Consider the following 17,222-nt stretch of genomic DNA (forward strand, 5'->3'; position numbering starts at 1 on the left):
CAGTATGGCACTACTGGATATCCTGGGCCCAGGGAAAACTCTTTCATTCTAAGTTGTCTCTGAAGGCGAATGACAGGATCTTCAGGTGGCCGTTGGGGAATTGTGCCGACCTCCGTTCCTCTGAAACGGGAAAAATCAAAAAGCCCTCCCCGGCCCGGCACCTAATCAACCTCATTGGACTCCCAACACCTTCCGTTTCACAGCAACGGAAATTCACTTCCGGCGTGACTAGGAAGTAAGAAGCGGCTCCCTCAGAGAAGTAACCGTAGACTCTCTTTGTACACGCTCCTCCAGCAAAAGAAATCAAGATCTCCTTTCCCCTACCTCTTGAGGATTCATTTTCAGCTCATCGGGGGCGCTGAATGGGGCAAACAGTGGCAGGTAACAGTTACCTATCGCCTCTTCCCCGACCTAGACTACAAATCCCAGAATACATCTCTGTCCCATACGTCCCAGCACGCAATGCACCTCACGTGCTGAAAGGAATCCCCCTGTCCCGCCGAAACCGAGCAAAGCATGCTGGGGCTTGTAGTCTTTGCGGGGCCCTTCCCTAGGTCCTCCGCGCTGCTCAGGTCCCGCCTATCTTCTGCTCCCCGGGATCTTTAGGCTTGCCTTGGCCCATTTGAAGACCAGGAAGTTGATAAATTGCGAGGCCCGCTGCTGAGAGACGGTGGCTCGGGTGGGACAGTCGCCAGGGATGGCGGAGCATGAGGATGGAGCGGGTGTCCGGGCTGCTCTCTTGGACGCTGAGCAGAGTACTGTGGCTCTCCGGCCTCTTTGAGCGGGGAGCTGCCCGGCAGCCCCGGATCATGGAAGAGAAAGCGCTAGAGGTTTATGGTAATTAATTTTACCCAGGGCAGCTTTTGGCGTTGGACGTGGAGATGGGGGGTAACGGGGGCCTCACCAGAGGGCTGGGGGTGGAGACCGGTTTTTGCTGGGTCTCGTCCGAAGCCTGGGAAGCCTTTTCTCCGGGGCCCTGAGTCACGCAGGAATGTGGATCTAAGACCTGGGCTCTACCTAAACCTGGCGTTAGCCGAGTCTGGAGGTCTTAATCACTTCATTTCCCTTGACGGCCCTACGCCCTTCTGACCTTGTCAAGACTTCTGGGCAGAGCAGGCGTTTAGGGTGCTTGGTTAGGAAGCAGAGCTGGCCTGATGGCACTGCTTGTCTCCTCCCTTGTGGTCCCTAGCCCCTAGACACGCATTCCTTCTCCTGCCACCACCGAGAGCACTGCTGGGGACTGGCCTAAGGTCACAGCCGCTCTCTCGGGGGGGGGGGGGGGGGGGGGGGGGGGGGGGGAAGGATTCTCCTCCTCCAAAAGCCCCCGAGAGAAGAGGACAAAATGGGCTTCCCGTACCCCGGCCTAGACCTTATAGTTTCTTATCACTGCCAAGCCTGGAGTGCATAAACGAACACACACACACACACAGAGTCACGTATATTTTTTAACCCCCTGGGACCATCTTCATTGTACAGATGAGGAAACAGAAGGTTAGAATGGCCAAACAACCACCCAGAGGTCACTCTGCCAGTAAAGAAAACGCAAAAACCAAAGCCCGTGTCTTCTGATTCCAAATTTCGTGCACTTTACACCATTTCACAATTGCCTTATGACTCCTTGTTTTTGGGCTTATGTAGTACTGTTTTTGAAGGCTAAAAAAGACTGGCTCTAACTAATGTTCAGTGATTTCTGCTGACTGAGGGTGAAAGATCTAACTATAAGAATACAAATAAAATGTGGGGAAGGATTATGGGCCAGTAGAAGGAGGCCAGGGTTAGAAAAGAACTTTGGAGCCAATCTAACTTACTCCTCTCTTGCTAGAGGCGGGACCTAACCCCAGCTAGATGATTGTGAGTGTAATGATCTCTACAAAACTGACATATTCCTGTCCTATCAGACTTCTGTCTATAGCACCTCAGGACAGAAGGGCACTTGGGGATACAGCTTTGGAAGGGGGATGATTCTTGTCGTAAAGTTTAATACCGGTGGAGACCTATACATGCAGTAGTGTACTTTTTAAAACAATTTTATGTAGTAGAAATCCATCAACCTGAATAAGAAATACAGAAATTCAGAGGAAGGTGAGATAGTAATCTCTGAGTGGGGGATCTGGAAAGACTTTATGGAGGAGTCACTTGAGTTAGGCCTTGAAGCGTAAGTAGGCTCTGGATATAAGGAGGGTAGAAAGTGTACTAAGCAGAGAAAAGGAAGCAAAAGTATGGAGATGACAACGTGTTAGGGAATGGCGGGGCCCCAGGATAGAGTTTGTGGTTAAAGAGTGGAAATGTGATAAAAAAATTGTTTTAGATACCAGGTCAGAATTGGATACTGAAGGTGTAAATGTATAAAGTATGTCAGTGCAGATCTATAGGAGAATTTTCATCAGGGGAGTAATGTGAGAAGAGCAACATTGCTTTCTTTCTAAAGAAATAAATCCAGATCTCTCAAATCAATAGAAAACCAGAGAAGTTTAATAAGGGATGAGACTTAATTTCAGCATTAGGTAGCATATAAAGTATATAATGCAGCTTGTATGAATGAGCCTTACAGAGAAAATGCCTAAAATGAGGGGCAACGCATTTCTTTTTTAAAAGCTGTGTTTCTCTGAGCCTCGTGGGTGACAGAGCCTTGTGAAGAAGCAGCTTTGTCTTTTTTTTTTTTTTTTCCCTGTCTTCATTTTCAAATTCTGTGGCTAATCAAGTGATAAGCCTAGGAGTTAGTTGTTGGGGGAGAAGGTGGAGCTTGACTTGTTTCTCCTAGTAGCATTTCTGATTACAGGGGTGCTATCGGTAATAGAACAAAACCTTAGGCTTAAGACATCACGCCCAACCTGTGTGAACTCCCTGTGCTCTCCTTTCTACCTCCGCATTTCTCTGTTTCCCCTTTCCCATCTTTTTCTACAACATCAGAGGAGGAAGGAAATCTTGCCCTCTCCAAGGGGGACGACCCAGGCTCCCACATCCTTGGTCTCATTCCCTTCTGCTTATTTTGCCAGTCCCCCATCCTCCCTCCTATATTTTCACTCTTACTTCCTCTATTTGATCTTTCCCTTTGGGCTCTAAAACATGTTTCAGTTTCCCTTACCCTTGTCATCATTGTTCTAGCTTTGTCTAAATCCGTTATCCATCCTTTGCCCTCTCCCTTCCTTGCCAGAGCCTAGGACTGCATTTTCAGTTCCTGCTCACTTCCGCATTTGCAAGCTGGCTTCTGCCTTCATCTCTCTACTGAAACTGCTTTCTTACAGGTAATTTTCTGGGTGACAAATCCAAAGACTCATTTCAGCTCTCATCAACTTGGATTTATCTGCTGCATTTAATGTTATTAACATCCCCACACCTCCATCTCTGCTTCTGGCTTTTCTTTCTCCTTCTGATCCCTAAATTAGGTGCTTTCCATCAATCTAGCCTTGGGTCTCTCCTTTTACATTAGTGGTTCTGAGATTGAGCTGCCCATAAGAGCAACTTGAAGAATTTTTTAAAAAGCTCAATGCCGGGATCCCTGGGTGGCGCAGCGGTTTGGCGCCTGCCTTTGGCCCAGAGCGCGATCCTGGAGACCCGGGATTGAATCCCACGTCGGGCTCCCGGTGCATGGAGCCTGCTTCTCCCTCTGCCTGTGTCTCTGCCTCTCTCTCTCTCTCTCTGTGTGACTATCATAAATAAATAAAAATTAAAAAAAAAAAAAAAAAAGCTCAATGCCCAGTCCCTACTAGGAATCAATTAAATCAAGATCTTTGGGGGTTGGGTTTAGACATCAGTTTTTTTTTTTTTTTTTTTTACACTGAATACGTTTTTATTGAGCCTTTTCATTTACAACATGAGGTAAAAGGAAAGTCACTTCACCTTAACTAATATTTTACACAGCTGTGGTAAAATATCTCAAACTTTAAGGAATTATGATGGATTACATATATTAAAAGTTGGGGATTGGGTAAACAATATCTGAGTTCTTGAATTTTCCAGTTGACTCTCCCCTTACAATAGTAACCAGCTCTAGTTACATAAGTTTCTTCAAGGCCATGTTTTATTGTTGCTAATGTCTCTATATCTGAAGCATTGCTATTTCAATCAATATCCACTAATTCCACTTCAAAAATGAGTTTTGCATTTGGTGGAATTTTGGCATCAGGCTGTCCTTTCTTTCCATAAGCCCATTCTGGTTCAATCTCTAGTCGAGCCTTTTCTCCTTTACTCATAGTTAAGAGTGCTTCATCCCATCCTCGGATAACTTTGCCTATTCCAACCTTAAAGGCTTGGCATTTTTCTTCTTCTTTGAACTGGTTTGAATATTAGTATCAAAAACAGTCCCATCCTGTAGTGTTCCTGTATACCAGCAGTGAACAACATCTCCCTTTTTGGGAAAGTTGGTTTTATCTCCTTTTTTAAGGACAGATTTTGTATATTTTGGTGGACCCTCATCCAGAGTCTCTTCACACTTGGTTTCTTTGGGTTTATCTTCATTAAGCTTCACATTTTTCACCTGCTCAGACACTTTACTTATACTTTCAGTACCTTTGAAACGCTTACTTTCAAAAAGATGGTTGTAGGCTGTAACCAAATGGTCCTTGTTAGCTGTCTTGGCCACATTTTTAATGTTTCCTAATAACTTATGTTCTGCAAGAAACGAATCTGAACCGTGGCCCTGTAGAAACTTGATAATGTCCTTCTTGGGTAGTTGCTGGCTGCGCAGCTGCTCCACGGTCCAGGCCCGCTGTGGGACGGCCGCTGCCATCTTCCCCCGCTGCCTCTGCTGTAGACATCAGTTTTTAAAGCAGTCCTGATGATTCCATTGTTCACCCAAGGTCGAAAACTACTGTTTTGCTCATTCTTTACAAATCTCAGGGATTCAACAACCACTCTAGCTTTGGTACTCTCTCTTTTTATCTATTTTTTAAAAATTTTAATTCCGTTAAAGTTTCAGTTTAGTTTCAGGTGTCCAATATAATGATTTAACAATTCTATACATTACTTAGTGCTCATTATGGTAAGTGTACACTTAAAACCCTTCATCTAGTTCACCTATTCCCCCATCCGCGTCTCCTGTGATAACCATCAGTTTGTTCTCTATAGTTAAAATTCATTTGTTGGTTTGTCTGTCTCTTTTTTCCCTTTGTTCATTTGTTTTGTTTCTTAAATTCCACCTACAAGTGAACTTGTACAAGTGATATTTGGATATGGTATTTGTCTTTGACTGACTTATTTCACTTAGCATTATGCTGTCTGGTTCTGTTCATGTCCTTGCAAATGGCAAGACCTCATTCCTTCTTTAATGGCTGAATAATATTCACATATATATATCAGCTATATTCATTCATCAATTGATGGCTACTTGGGCTGCTTCCATCTCTTGGCTATTGTAAATAATACTGCTACAAACATAGTCATGGATATATCCCTTTGAATTCGTGTTTTTGGTATTTTTTGGGTAAATACCCAGTAGTGTGATTACTGGATCATAGAGTAGCTCTATTTTTAACTTTTTGAAGACCTCTGTACTGTTTTCCAGAGTGGCTGCATCAGTTTGCTTTCCCACCAACCATGCACAGGGTTTCTTTTCCTCCACATCCTTGCCAACACTCCATCCTTGCCTTGTTTCTTGTGTTTTTTGACTTTAGCCATTCTGACAGGTGTGAGATGTTACTCATTGTAGTTTTGATTTGCATTTCCCTAATGGTGAGTGATGTTGAGCATCTTTTCATGTGTCTAGCTTTGGTGCTCTCTTAAACTTTACATCACTATTCAGTATTTGCTGGAATGTCCCATTGGGTTGCGCCTTAAGCACCTCCAAATCATTATGTATAAAATTGAACCCAGTTTCCCCAGCCCCCACCCAACTTTCTCGTGTTCTTCAGGTTTTTTTTTTTTTCATTCTATCAATGTTCTCCCAAACAGAAAAAATCTATCATCTTTCTTTTTCCCTTTCCTTGTCTTGTACATCCAAAGAACTGTCAAATTCTGTTGATTCTGCTGCTGAAATTACTTCTCCATCTGTCCCCTCCTCTCCATTACTATTGTCATGTGCCTATTTTGGGCCTAGCATTTTCAGCTGGTATCTCTGGCTCTGCTTTTAGTTCTGAGTTTACCAGCTAGTGGATGAGTTACCAGCTGACAGTGCAATGCTGTCCACATTACTCCCTTGTTCAGAGTAGCCTCTTGAGGATTCCCTATTGCCTGTGGCTGACTGTAAAAAATCCTTGATGGTCCGGCCCAAACTCTTATATCTTCATTTATGCTGGGTTCCTAGGAGACAAAACTTTTTTTTTTAATTAAAAATGTTTTAAGTACTCCCTATGTCCAATGTGGGAATCAAACTCATGACCCCAAGATCAAGAGTTGCATACCCTACCAACTGAGCCAGCCAGGCACTCCTAAACTTCTTTTCCTTTAATTTCCTTTACCTTAAATATCAAATATTGAAATGTCACCCATTTTTAAAGGCTTGATTCAGATTCCACTTTCATAAATTCTGTATACCATATTCTCCCAAGCTAAAGGTTATTGCTTCTCCTTGAGCTACTGTGACACTTCCTCATTCTTATATTCTCTCTGCAATGTTGGATCCAAGAAACTGGTTATGATCTAATAATAAACCAAGAAAACATTTTTCTCAAAAGGAAACTGGTCATGGAAATTTCTGTCAGAAATACAGGGAGTTACTGTAATCTTTGGTTAAAAAGAAGAAGTCAATGTTTGGATTAGGACTAGCAAAGTCATCCTTATTTAGAATATTCATGTTTTAACATAGTACCTTGTCTCCAATGATTCTTTAGATTTGATTCGAACTATCCGGGACCCAGAGAAGCCCAATACTTTAGAAGAACTGGAAGTGGTAACGGAAAGTAGTGTGGAGGTTCAGGAAATAAATGAAGAAGACTATTTGGTTATTATCAGGTTCACACCAACAGTACCTCACTGCTCTTTGGCAACCCTTATTGGTAAGGTTTTATATATAAATATATTTTAATTCTAAATTATTTTACTGATTTTGACCCAAAGTAATAATTAGCATCATGTTTACACTTTATAGTTCACAGAGTCTTTTCAGATGTATATCTTTTGTAGCCCTCACAGCCTATCAGAGAATTTTCCAGGTGAGGAACCTGAGACTGAGAGAGTTTAAGTGACTTGCTCAGAATCATATAGGCAGGAAATAATGTAGCTGAGGCTCAAGCGCAGGTTTCCTGACTCCAAATGTGTTATCTTCTTTAGTTATACATTCTGTTTCTCTTCCCTATACATGCCTAGAATTAAGAGAGTGGGTGAGGGCCAGTCCTCTCCTCCTGTTCTGGAGATTGGAGTGGATGCTGTCAGATTAGCACTACAGCCATCACCTTTCGCTGCTGTAGGGCATAAGTCCTAGTGGAAGAGTATTTTGACTTTTTTTAAAGTTTTTTATTTGAGAGCGTATTTTTGAGGTAGTTTTCTATTGAGAGGCTGCATTCCCAATATTTTGGAGTAGTTAGCAGTAAGATATGCAAGAGATGTCTTTGAATATATACTTTGTTATAAAGAAGATAAAGGAGGAGCACCAGCGTGGCTCAGTCAGTTAAGCATCTGACTTTTAATTTTGGCTCAGGTTGTGATCTCAGGGTCATAGGATTGAGCCCTGCTTGGGCTCTGTGCTGGGTATAGAACTTCCTTAAGATTCTCTCTCTTTCCCTCCTTCTACCCCTCTTCCCTCCTCTAAAAAAATAAATAAATAAAAATAAAGAAGATGAAGTGTATTTCAAACCAAATGTTCATCAGTAGGGGATTGCTGAAATAATCAAGGATGATATATATTAACAATGGAATACTATATAGCTATGAAAAAATGAAGAAGCTCTCCATGTACTGGTATGGAGAGATCTTTATGACATACTGTTAAGAAAGAAAAATAAATAAAATAGATAAAAGCAAGTGTAATATTGCTACATTTGTATAGATAAAGGCAAAAGCAAATTTGTATTTTGATTGTATATGTGTAAAGGATACCTAAGAAATGAATAACTGTGCTGGGAGTAGAAAGGAGTGGTGGTAGCAACTGGGCATGTTGGGGACAGGGTGGGAGGAAGACTTTACTATATACCTTTTTATATTTTTAAGTTTTGGAACCATGGGAATATATTATCTATTTAAAAATAGATAAGTTTAGGGGCACCTGAGTGACTCAGTAGTTGAGCATCTGCCTTTGGCTCAGGTTGTGATTCTAGGGTCCTGGGATCGAGTCCTACATCGGGCAGCCCATAGGGAGCCTGTTTCTCCCTCTGCCCATGTTTCTGCCTCTCTTTCTATGTCTCTCATGAATAAGTAAATAAAATCTTTTAAAAAAATAGATAAGTTTATAAAATGGACTGAAAAGATTAATGTTTTATTATTGCTTCCATTGTTAACAACAATTTCTGTCTTTCTCTTCTCACTTGTTGCTCTGGGATCCCCATTAGTGATTTCCAGGATAGAGGCAGTATATTGAGGCACTAGAGGGTCCATGAATCCATACATAATCTTGTAGTTATTTTTTTATTTAAGATTTATTTATTTATTTGAGAGAGAGAGAACACAAGCTGGGGGAGGGACAGAGGGAGAGAATCTCAAGTTGACTCCCCACTGAGCACGGAGCCCGACATAGGGCTTGATCCTAGGACCCTGAGATCATGACCTGAACTGAAATCAAGAGTTGGCCACTTAACTGAGTGAGCCAACCAATCAGGAGCCCCAATAATATTGTGGATATTAATACTCCATGCTAAAAAAAGCAGTTTTTTAAAGATTTATTTATTTATTCATGAGAGACACAGAGAGAGAGGCAGAGACATAGGCAGAGGGGAGAAGCAGGCTCCTTGCAGGGAGCTCAGTGTGGGACTTGATCCCAGGACCCCGATCCCAAGGCAGACGTTCAACCACTGAGCCACCCAGGCATCCCGAAAAAGCATTTTTTTTAATTTATTTTTTATTTATTATTATTTTTTAAAATATTTCATTCATGAGAGACACAGAGAAAGAGAGAGAGAGAGAGAGAGAGGCAGAGACACAGGCAGAGGAAGAAGCAGGCTCCATGCAGGGAGCCTGATGTGGGACTCCATCCTGGGACTCCAGGATCACGCCCTGAGTCAAAGGCAGATACTCAACTACTGAGCCACCCAGGAGTCCCGGGAGAAAGCATTTTTGAATGCATACTTATTTTTTGTTATTGGACAGTTTCTGAATCAACAGATATTGGAAGTGCTGCTACTCTCTTAATGTGAAGGGGGGTGTCTTAAAATACTTTGATATGTAAGAGTTCTTAAATAGGGGATCTATTACTCTAAGAGCTTTTAGCAAAGGCTCTTTTGATTTTTCAAAAAGTAACACTTAGCCTGTGTTTTTTTTAAATTACAAAATAATCTGGAAACTCCACAAAAGTGTAAAGAAGAAAATAAAAATCAATTATCATAAAAGAATGTGTGCTTTGGGCTAAAATTCTATCTCTATCAGGTCTGCCACTTTGTGGCTTTAGGCAAATTACTTAGACTTTCTGAACCTCAAGTTTCCTTATCTGTAAAGTAGAGATAAGAGTATCAACACAGTTATAAGGATTAGGTAATAAAATTGATAAGGAATAGTTTTTTTTGTTGTTTGGTTTTTTTTTTTTTAGGAATAGTTTTTATTCTTCATTAAATATTACCCTTTTTGGGACACATGGCTCAGTGGTTGATCATCTGCCTTCGGCTCGGGGCTACATAAATATTTTCATATATCTCTAGTTATTGCCTCAGGATAAATTCCTTTAATGGGAATTATTGGGTCATATGGTGTAAGTAGTTTTAAGCCTCTGGGTACATATTAGCAAATCCTTATTAAGAGGTTTCTACTCTTTTACATAGGAATTAAGAAAATAATTCCATTGAAGAAAACAGTAACATGTACAAACATTTATAGTAAATTTATAATAGTGAAACCTGGAAGAAACTATAGGACCTATTAATAAGGAAATGCTACCAGTATAATGGGATTTCTTATTTCTATTGAAAATTATAAATGTCAAGTAATCAAAAAAATTGAAATGCTAAATTGCATTTGCATTATGATTGTAATTATTGAAAAACTGTGTGTGGACAAAGATTGAGAAAGCCCATGAAATAAAAGTAACTCTAAAGGCACCCAGATTTGGGGATCCCTGGGTGGCTCAGCAGTTGAGCACCTGCCTTTGGCCCAGGGCGTGATCCTGAGTCCTGGGATAGAGTCCCACATTGGGCTCCCTGAGGGGAGCCTGCTTCTCCCTCTGCTTGTGTCTCTGCCTTCTCTCTCTCTTTCTCTCTCTGTGTGTCTCTCATGAATAAATAAATAAAATCTTAAAAAAAAAAAAAAAAAAAAGAGGCACCCAGATCTGATTATGGTAGCTGCTTCCTATCTGTCCACTCGCTGAACAAAGTTTCATCAGGTCCTTTTAATAGTTTTGGTTAAGACCCTTGGCTATTTGGAAGTTAGTATAGTAGTGTAGTAACCATGTTCAATCAACATGAGTGTAAAACTAAATAAAGAGAGCTCTCTTGGGACACCTGTGTGGCTCAGCGGTTGAATGTCTACCTTCGGCTTGGAGCGTGATCCTGGGGTCCTAGGATTGGGTCCCGCTTTGGGCTCCCCGCAGGGAACCTGCTTCTCCCTCTGCCCATATCTCTGCCTGTCTCTCTGTATCTCTCATGAATAAATAAATAAAATATTTTTTTAAAAAAGAGAGAGACCCCTCTTTCTGGCATCTGGGAGGCATTTCCTATGAGCAGGTAGTGTGAAGCAGGGGAAAGAACCTGAGTATACGTTCCACCCCGACTGGTTAGGGCATCACTTGGTTATAGTTATCCTGGTAAGTAATTGCAAAGATGAGGAAGACTCTCAGGGGTCTTCCCTGGGAGTGGGTAAGGTAGGGAAACCAGCTAGTAGCCATCTGTGTTGACTTAGTTCTGATAAGAATAGCTGAAGGCAGGTGTGGTCCAATATGAAGGGCATAGGATTTGGAGTCTATGTTTAACTCCTAGCTCTCTGCTTGTTAGCTATGTGATGTCAAACAGATCGCTTATCTTGGTTCCTGGCTGTAAAATGAAAATGATACAATAGTAATAGCTAATATTTATTAGATACTTTTTATGTACCAAGTACTATTTTACGCACATTGCATAACAATTTATTTACTACTTGTAACAATCCTATATAGAGTGGTATATTATAATACTTGCTTTACACATAAGGAAACTGAAGCTTTGAGAGATTAAATAACTTGCCCAGGATCCCATAGCTAGTATGTAGTGGAGCCATTTTTGAACCCAAAGTATTGTAGTCTTAGTAATGCTGTACTGCCTATCTTGAGGATATTGATGCCCAAAAAAGTGCTTTGTGAATTGTGAAACAGTTATTATTTACTATGTGGGTGAAGCACCAACAGTGAGCGGAATACATGAGGATGCTCAGATGATACATAGGTAACAAATTAAAGAGGCAGTGTGGGAAGCAGAGGGAAGAGAAGAACCCTCCGGATATGCTTTAGGACAGATCTACAGGGAGACCCTTGTGTGTGTGTGTGTGTGTGTGTGTGTGTGTGTGTTTAATATTTTATTTATTTATTTGATACAGAGAGAGAGAGAGAGAGAGAGAGGAAGCACAAGCAGAAGGAGTGCCAGAGGGAGAGGGAGAAACAGACTCCCTGCTGAGCAGATAGCCCTACACAGGGTTCAACCCCCGGACCCTGAGATCATGACCTGAGTCAAAGGCAGACATTTAACTGATTGAGCCACCCAGGCATCCCATGGGAGGCCTTCTTAAAGAAACTATACATTGTTTTCAGAGTTCTCTAACATTTACTATGGAATTACTGTGTTCTAGACTCTACTCTGAAACACTTTGTGCGCATAATAAGAACAGTCTGATTATCTTCTGTGTCTAGGGGTGTAGATTTTGTTAAAAATCCATTCCTTGTTTTGAGGTGGGGGAGAAATGAAAGATGGGCACACTGAGGATCTGTTCCCAGCCCAGTTTTATTTTCTCTTGTAAGTCTCAACTGGGAAAAAAGATACATATATTGAACTGTGATGTGGCACTGGGGTAAACTGAGCTTTAGAGGAGCTTGTTTTAGGGAGACAACTCTACTTGTATATCACAGTCATAGAAGATTCCAAATTTGCGAAGTTTCTTGTGGTCCTTTTTAAGTGGCTCTTACTTGGTTTTCAATTTTTGCATGATCTGGCCTGTTGTGAGTGTTCCATGAAGTTTAATGAGTGAATTGACTTTTGCTTTAAGGTAAATTGATGTAGTAGAAAGGACCTAGGCTTTGCAGTGGTCTTGGGTTTTAGGCCCAACTGCCACTTTACTAGCTCAATGACCTTGGGCAAGTTACATTATGACCTTAGTTTCACAGTTTGTAGAATGGGTTTGGTAATACATGGCTCACTGGATTATCATGAAGAATATGTAAGACTAAATGTATTAAAGTTGCTAGCATGGTGCCTGGTTCAAAGGAGACCTACGCTGGACTGAGCCAAAGCTGTTTCCAGCTACTGTATTGTAGGAGACACCTACACGCAGCTGTATGCTTTTTCAAGAACTAATAAGAAGAGAGGTAATTGGGGCCTTTTATTTTTTTTCCTCTACAGGGCTGTGCTTAAGAGTAAAACTTCAGCGGTGTTTACCATTTAAACATAAGGTAAGGAAGTTTTTGTTGTTTTATAACAGCTTTATTGAGATTTAATTCACATTTCATACAATTCACCTGTTTAAAATGTACAATTTAATAGTTTTTCGTATAGTCACTGAGTTGTGCAACCATCACTATCAGTTTTTTTTTTTTTTTTTTTTTTAAGATTTTGTTTATTTATTTGAGAGAGAGAGAAAGCATGCAGGAGAGAGAAAGGGAGAAGCAGGCTCCCTGCTCCCTGATGTGGAGCTTGATCCCAGAATCCTGGGATCTTGACCTGAGCTGAAGGCAGATGCTTAATTCACTGAGCCACGTAGGTGCCCGACTACTATCAGTTTTAAAACGTTTTCATCATCTCAGAAAGAAATCCCATATCCATTTCCCCAAGCCTTATCCTATCCCCAGGCAACCACAGGTCTCCTTTTGATCTCTATAGATTTGCTTATTCTGAATGTTTAATTTAAATGAAATCATACAGTTTGTGGTCTTTTAGACTGGCCTCTTTCAATTAAAATATTATTTTCAGAATTCATCCATGTTGTACCATGTGCCAGTATTTCCTTCCTTTTTGCTGCCTAATATGATTCCACTGTATGGATGTACCATAGTTTATTTATCCTTTGATTACTGGGTGGACATCTGGGTTGTTTCCACTTTTTGTCTATTATAAGTAATGCTGTTATGAACATTAATATACAGGCTTTCATTTGTTTTCATTTGTTTTCATCTTTTCTCCACCCAGGAGGGGGATTGCTAGATCTTTTGCTAACTATATTTAGCTTTTTGAGGCACTGCTACACTGTTTTCCATAGCTGCTTTATCATTTTACATTCCCACCAGCAGTATATGAGGGTTCTAATTTTCCACATCTTCACTTGCATTTCTCTATTAATATTATCTATTTTTTTCATTATAGCCATCCTAGTGGATTTGAAGTGATAACTCAGTTGTGGTTTTGACTTCTGTTTCTCTGATGGCTAATAATGTTGAGCATATTTTCATGAGCAAAAATTTAAAACACAGGAAGAACCACTTAGAAAGGTCCACAAGTAACCTCTCAAATTTAAGTCTTTGTGGCTTCAACGTGCCAAACCTACTATGTGGTTTCCCTGAGGTATCGTTCATACAGGAATAGCAGGGTAAATGCTTGACTTTTCCCTTTTACTTAACTATTTTTCAGAGTTGAGTCATGCATAATTTTAAAACAAGGTAAATGAGTATAGAATGATTTTAAACTGTTGCTTTGTTGTCTGGAACAAGAGTTGGTATTATGCCACTAGCAGAATTCATATGGTATTTTTTGGGTGGGGGGGGGGGCAGAGGGAGAGAGACTCTTAAGCAGGCTCCACACCCAAGCCTGGCACTGGGCTCAATCTCACAACCCTGAGGTCATGATCTGAGTTCAGGTCAAGAGTCAGATGCTTAACCGACTGAGCCATGTAGGCGCCCCAGATTTTTTTTTTTTTTAAACTGTTCTAGATGATCTCTAGGGTCTCTATTAGCCCTAATCAAGTATGATTTTTTTCACTCTTAAAAAACATTTATCTTAATAATAAAATAACTATAGTAAATGGTTCATACACTCCAGTATTTTCTGGAGAGTAAGCATGTCTTTATCATATAGCATGCTTTATTTGCCATAAAATTTGGAGTAATTTTATGTGTTTGTTTCAGAAGCTCTGGTTCTTGGAGGTTAGCTAATCTGAGGGCATGCAGCAGGGCCAAGAGGTTTAGTTTAACCGATATTATACTTGAGAGTAAATTTAGCAAAATAATAGTGAATGAGAAAAGGAGGATACTGAACATTATATTTTGTGATCCCATTTTTGTAAAATAAGCAAAGAAACTTCCAACTTTGGCATGTGTGTGTGTGCACCTGTGTGTATAAAATCCACATTCCATTATGCAGGTATGGAGAAAAATATGGAAGAAACTACACTGGGTTTATTAATATGGTTTTCTTGGGGCTTGGGGCAGAGAGGAAGTTTAGATACTTTAGGTACTGATTTGGGAGGAAGAGATAGAGTGTAGTAGAGTAGAGAGATCCATGAGTAAAATATATATGAAATTTTGTGTGTATTCATTTTAAAAAGTAATTAATGGGGATACCCCCTGCAGGCCTTCTGCAAATTTAAAAATTAAAAATCCTACTAATTTCATTCTCTGTTTTGAGAGGATTTGTCTTTAAGTTAAGTCATTGATGCTAACTAAGAATAGAATTTGGACTTTCATCCTAGACTCTTGAGTCCACTGTGCATTCCATTTCACTTGTTACCACAGAGCGTTCTAAATGTTTGGTTTTAATTTTTTTTTTTTCCTAGTTGGAAATCTACATTTCTGAAGGAACCCACTCAACAGAGGAAGACAGTAAGTCAATCTTGACTCACTAAAAAACAACTTCAGCTAGTACTTCATCTTGGATACCATTATTGTACTATCCAAGTATCTACAGGTCATTTGCAAAAAACTGCAAAATTAGTTATTAGCTCTTCCTTGAGGTGGGTAAATCTAGGCTTTTCAAGAAAGTAATTTTTCAGTAGGACTCCAGGTGAACCAGAAGCAGGCCTTGTGAATATTGGCTGATTTAGCAATCAGCCAATCTGCACATCTCTAAAGAATATCCATCTCTAGGGACCCTGACTCTAAAGAAGGCTTGATTTTTTTTCTTTGGTGCAGGATAGAAAGCTATGTACTTGAAACTGAAATTGAAGGTCTAGAAAAGAATATGGACATTGCTCTTTTGAACACTTACATTAAGAACACTTTTAGCAAATTATAGACAGAAGATATAGGCCAATACCTTTATTATATGAAGATCCATGGATTTTTCTCTAAGTCTCTCCTCCTTCTAGAACTTACGAAAAATGAGCCAAAATCAGCCTTAAGCTATCAAGGAGTTAAATTCTGTTTTAATGGGCTCATAAGATTTTTGTCTGTCCCTATATATTGCCATAATTCCTCTGCTAACTTTTATCTGTGTTTTGCAGTCAACAAGCAGATAAATGACAAAGAGCGAGTGGCAGCTGCAATGGAAAACCCCAATCTACGGGAAATTGTGGAACAGTGTGTCCTTGAACCTGACTAATAGCTGTTTTAAGAGCCACTTAACTTTAGTTGTTTGATATATTTGTTTAAATTCTTTGTAAAATGTAAAAGACTCATGTTTAATACATAGGTGATTTGTACCTCAAAGCATTTTTTAACAGATGATTTGCAAGCAAGATTTAATTATAATTATAAGTAGTAGTACCTAATTTGTTCAGTGTATAACGTTCTCAGGATTTGTAACACTTAAATGATGAGACAGAAAAATATTTTCTAGTTACTATGTGTCAGATGGGTTGCTATTTTTCTGAAGCCTCTTCTGATGCAACTACTTTTCATGTCAAATATTTACTGTGCCCAAATGTATTCAATTTAAATCATTATTCTGTAGAATAAATAAAACAGAGATGATTCTTATAATGATGTACCTTAGAATGTTTTTGTTGAATTATAAATCTTAGTGTAAATATCAACTCTAAAAGATATTTACAAACCCTTATTTTCTGATTATTATGTAAAATCAGAAATCCAAGAACCAGAAAGAACCCTGAAAATGAGGCATAGGCTCTGCCTTCCTTTAAGAAGAGTCCTCGACCCATTTGTAGATGAGGATCAAATGTAGAGAGGGCCAGATAACATACATAATTTTGAAAATCGAGAAGTCCCCAAAGAAGTTTTGTTTAAAGCAATCTAAATTTATGGTTTCTCCTTTACTTGAACTTTGTTCAGTTTGTTTTAGGAGATAATGATCATTTCAAGTGTAACAGGGTATAGAAGGCAGCCTCCCAGATATTCGCTAATGATCCTTGATTCCTGTTGTTCATGCCCTTGTATAGTTCCCTTCCATGTTGAAACAGAGCTGGAAGGTATGGCTAATCAAGAATCAGAGGTGACAGTGTGTGACTTCTGAGGCTAGATCATAACAAGTGTTGTTGCATTCATCTTGATTTCTTGAATTGCTCACTCCGTGGGACTCCAGCCACTGTGTCATCAGAACACTTGAGCAGCCCTGTGGAGAATTCCATAAGGAGAGGAATTGAGGCCTTGCATGAACAACCAGCACCAATTTGCACACCATGGGAGTGAACCATGTTAGAAGTGATCCTCCAGCCTCAGTCAAGCTGATAACTTAACTGGAACCTCATGAGACCCTGAGCCAGAGCTATGCCACCCAAATTCCTGACCCAGAGAAGCTGTGAGCAGTAATAAATGTTTATTGTTTATGCCACTAAGTTTTGGGGTAATTTGTTATACTACAGCAGTAAGTAACAATATACAGGTTATAAGAGTGGGACTCTTCTGCCTCCAATTTAATTGAGGCTACAAAGGGGGAAAACAGGAGAGTCCATGCTTCTTGAATCCTTTTATCCACTTTGAGAATGTAAGTTTTGAAAGAACAGAGAGGATTTGGTAAGAAGATTATTGATGAGATTTTTTTTTTTTTTATAAAGCTGTTGCTGTGTTGAGTTCCAACCCCTGTTTTGGTGGAAGAAGGTTAGGGAAGGAACACTATCTGCTGAGGGGAGTTCAAAGGTGACAG

The 17,222-nt window shown here is 40.0% G+C and overlaps 1 protein-coding gene and 1 pseudogene across 1 annotated transcript; one reads left to right on the forward strand and one right to left on the reverse strand.

The window, feature by feature from the left end:
• Window positions 1-546: 546 nt before the first annotated feature.
• CIAO2A (cytosolic iron-sulfur assembly component 2A) lies at window positions 547-16,910 on the forward strand. Its single transcript, XM_041746014.1, has 5 exons — window positions 547-837; window positions 6,768-6,932; window positions 12,597-12,646; window positions 14,959-15,004; window positions 15,625-16,910. Exons 1-5 carry the CDS (start codon window positions 708-710, stop codon window positions 15,720-15,722), a joined length of 489 nt encoding a protein of 162 aa, XP_041601948.1. The 5' UTR covers window positions 547-707; the 3' UTR covers window positions 15,723-16,910.
• LOC121485526 lies at window positions 3,836-4,729 on the reverse strand (annotated as a pseudogene).
• Window positions 16,911-17,222: the final 312 nt, after the last annotated feature.

The sequence above is a fragment of the Vulpes lagopus genome, chromosome 2 (assembly GCF_018345385.1).
Source record: "Vulpes lagopus strain Blue_001 chromosome 2, ASM1834538v1, whole genome shotgun sequence".
Classification (NCBI taxonomy): Eukaryota; Metazoa; Chordata; class Mammalia; order Carnivora; family Canidae; genus Vulpes; species Vulpes lagopus.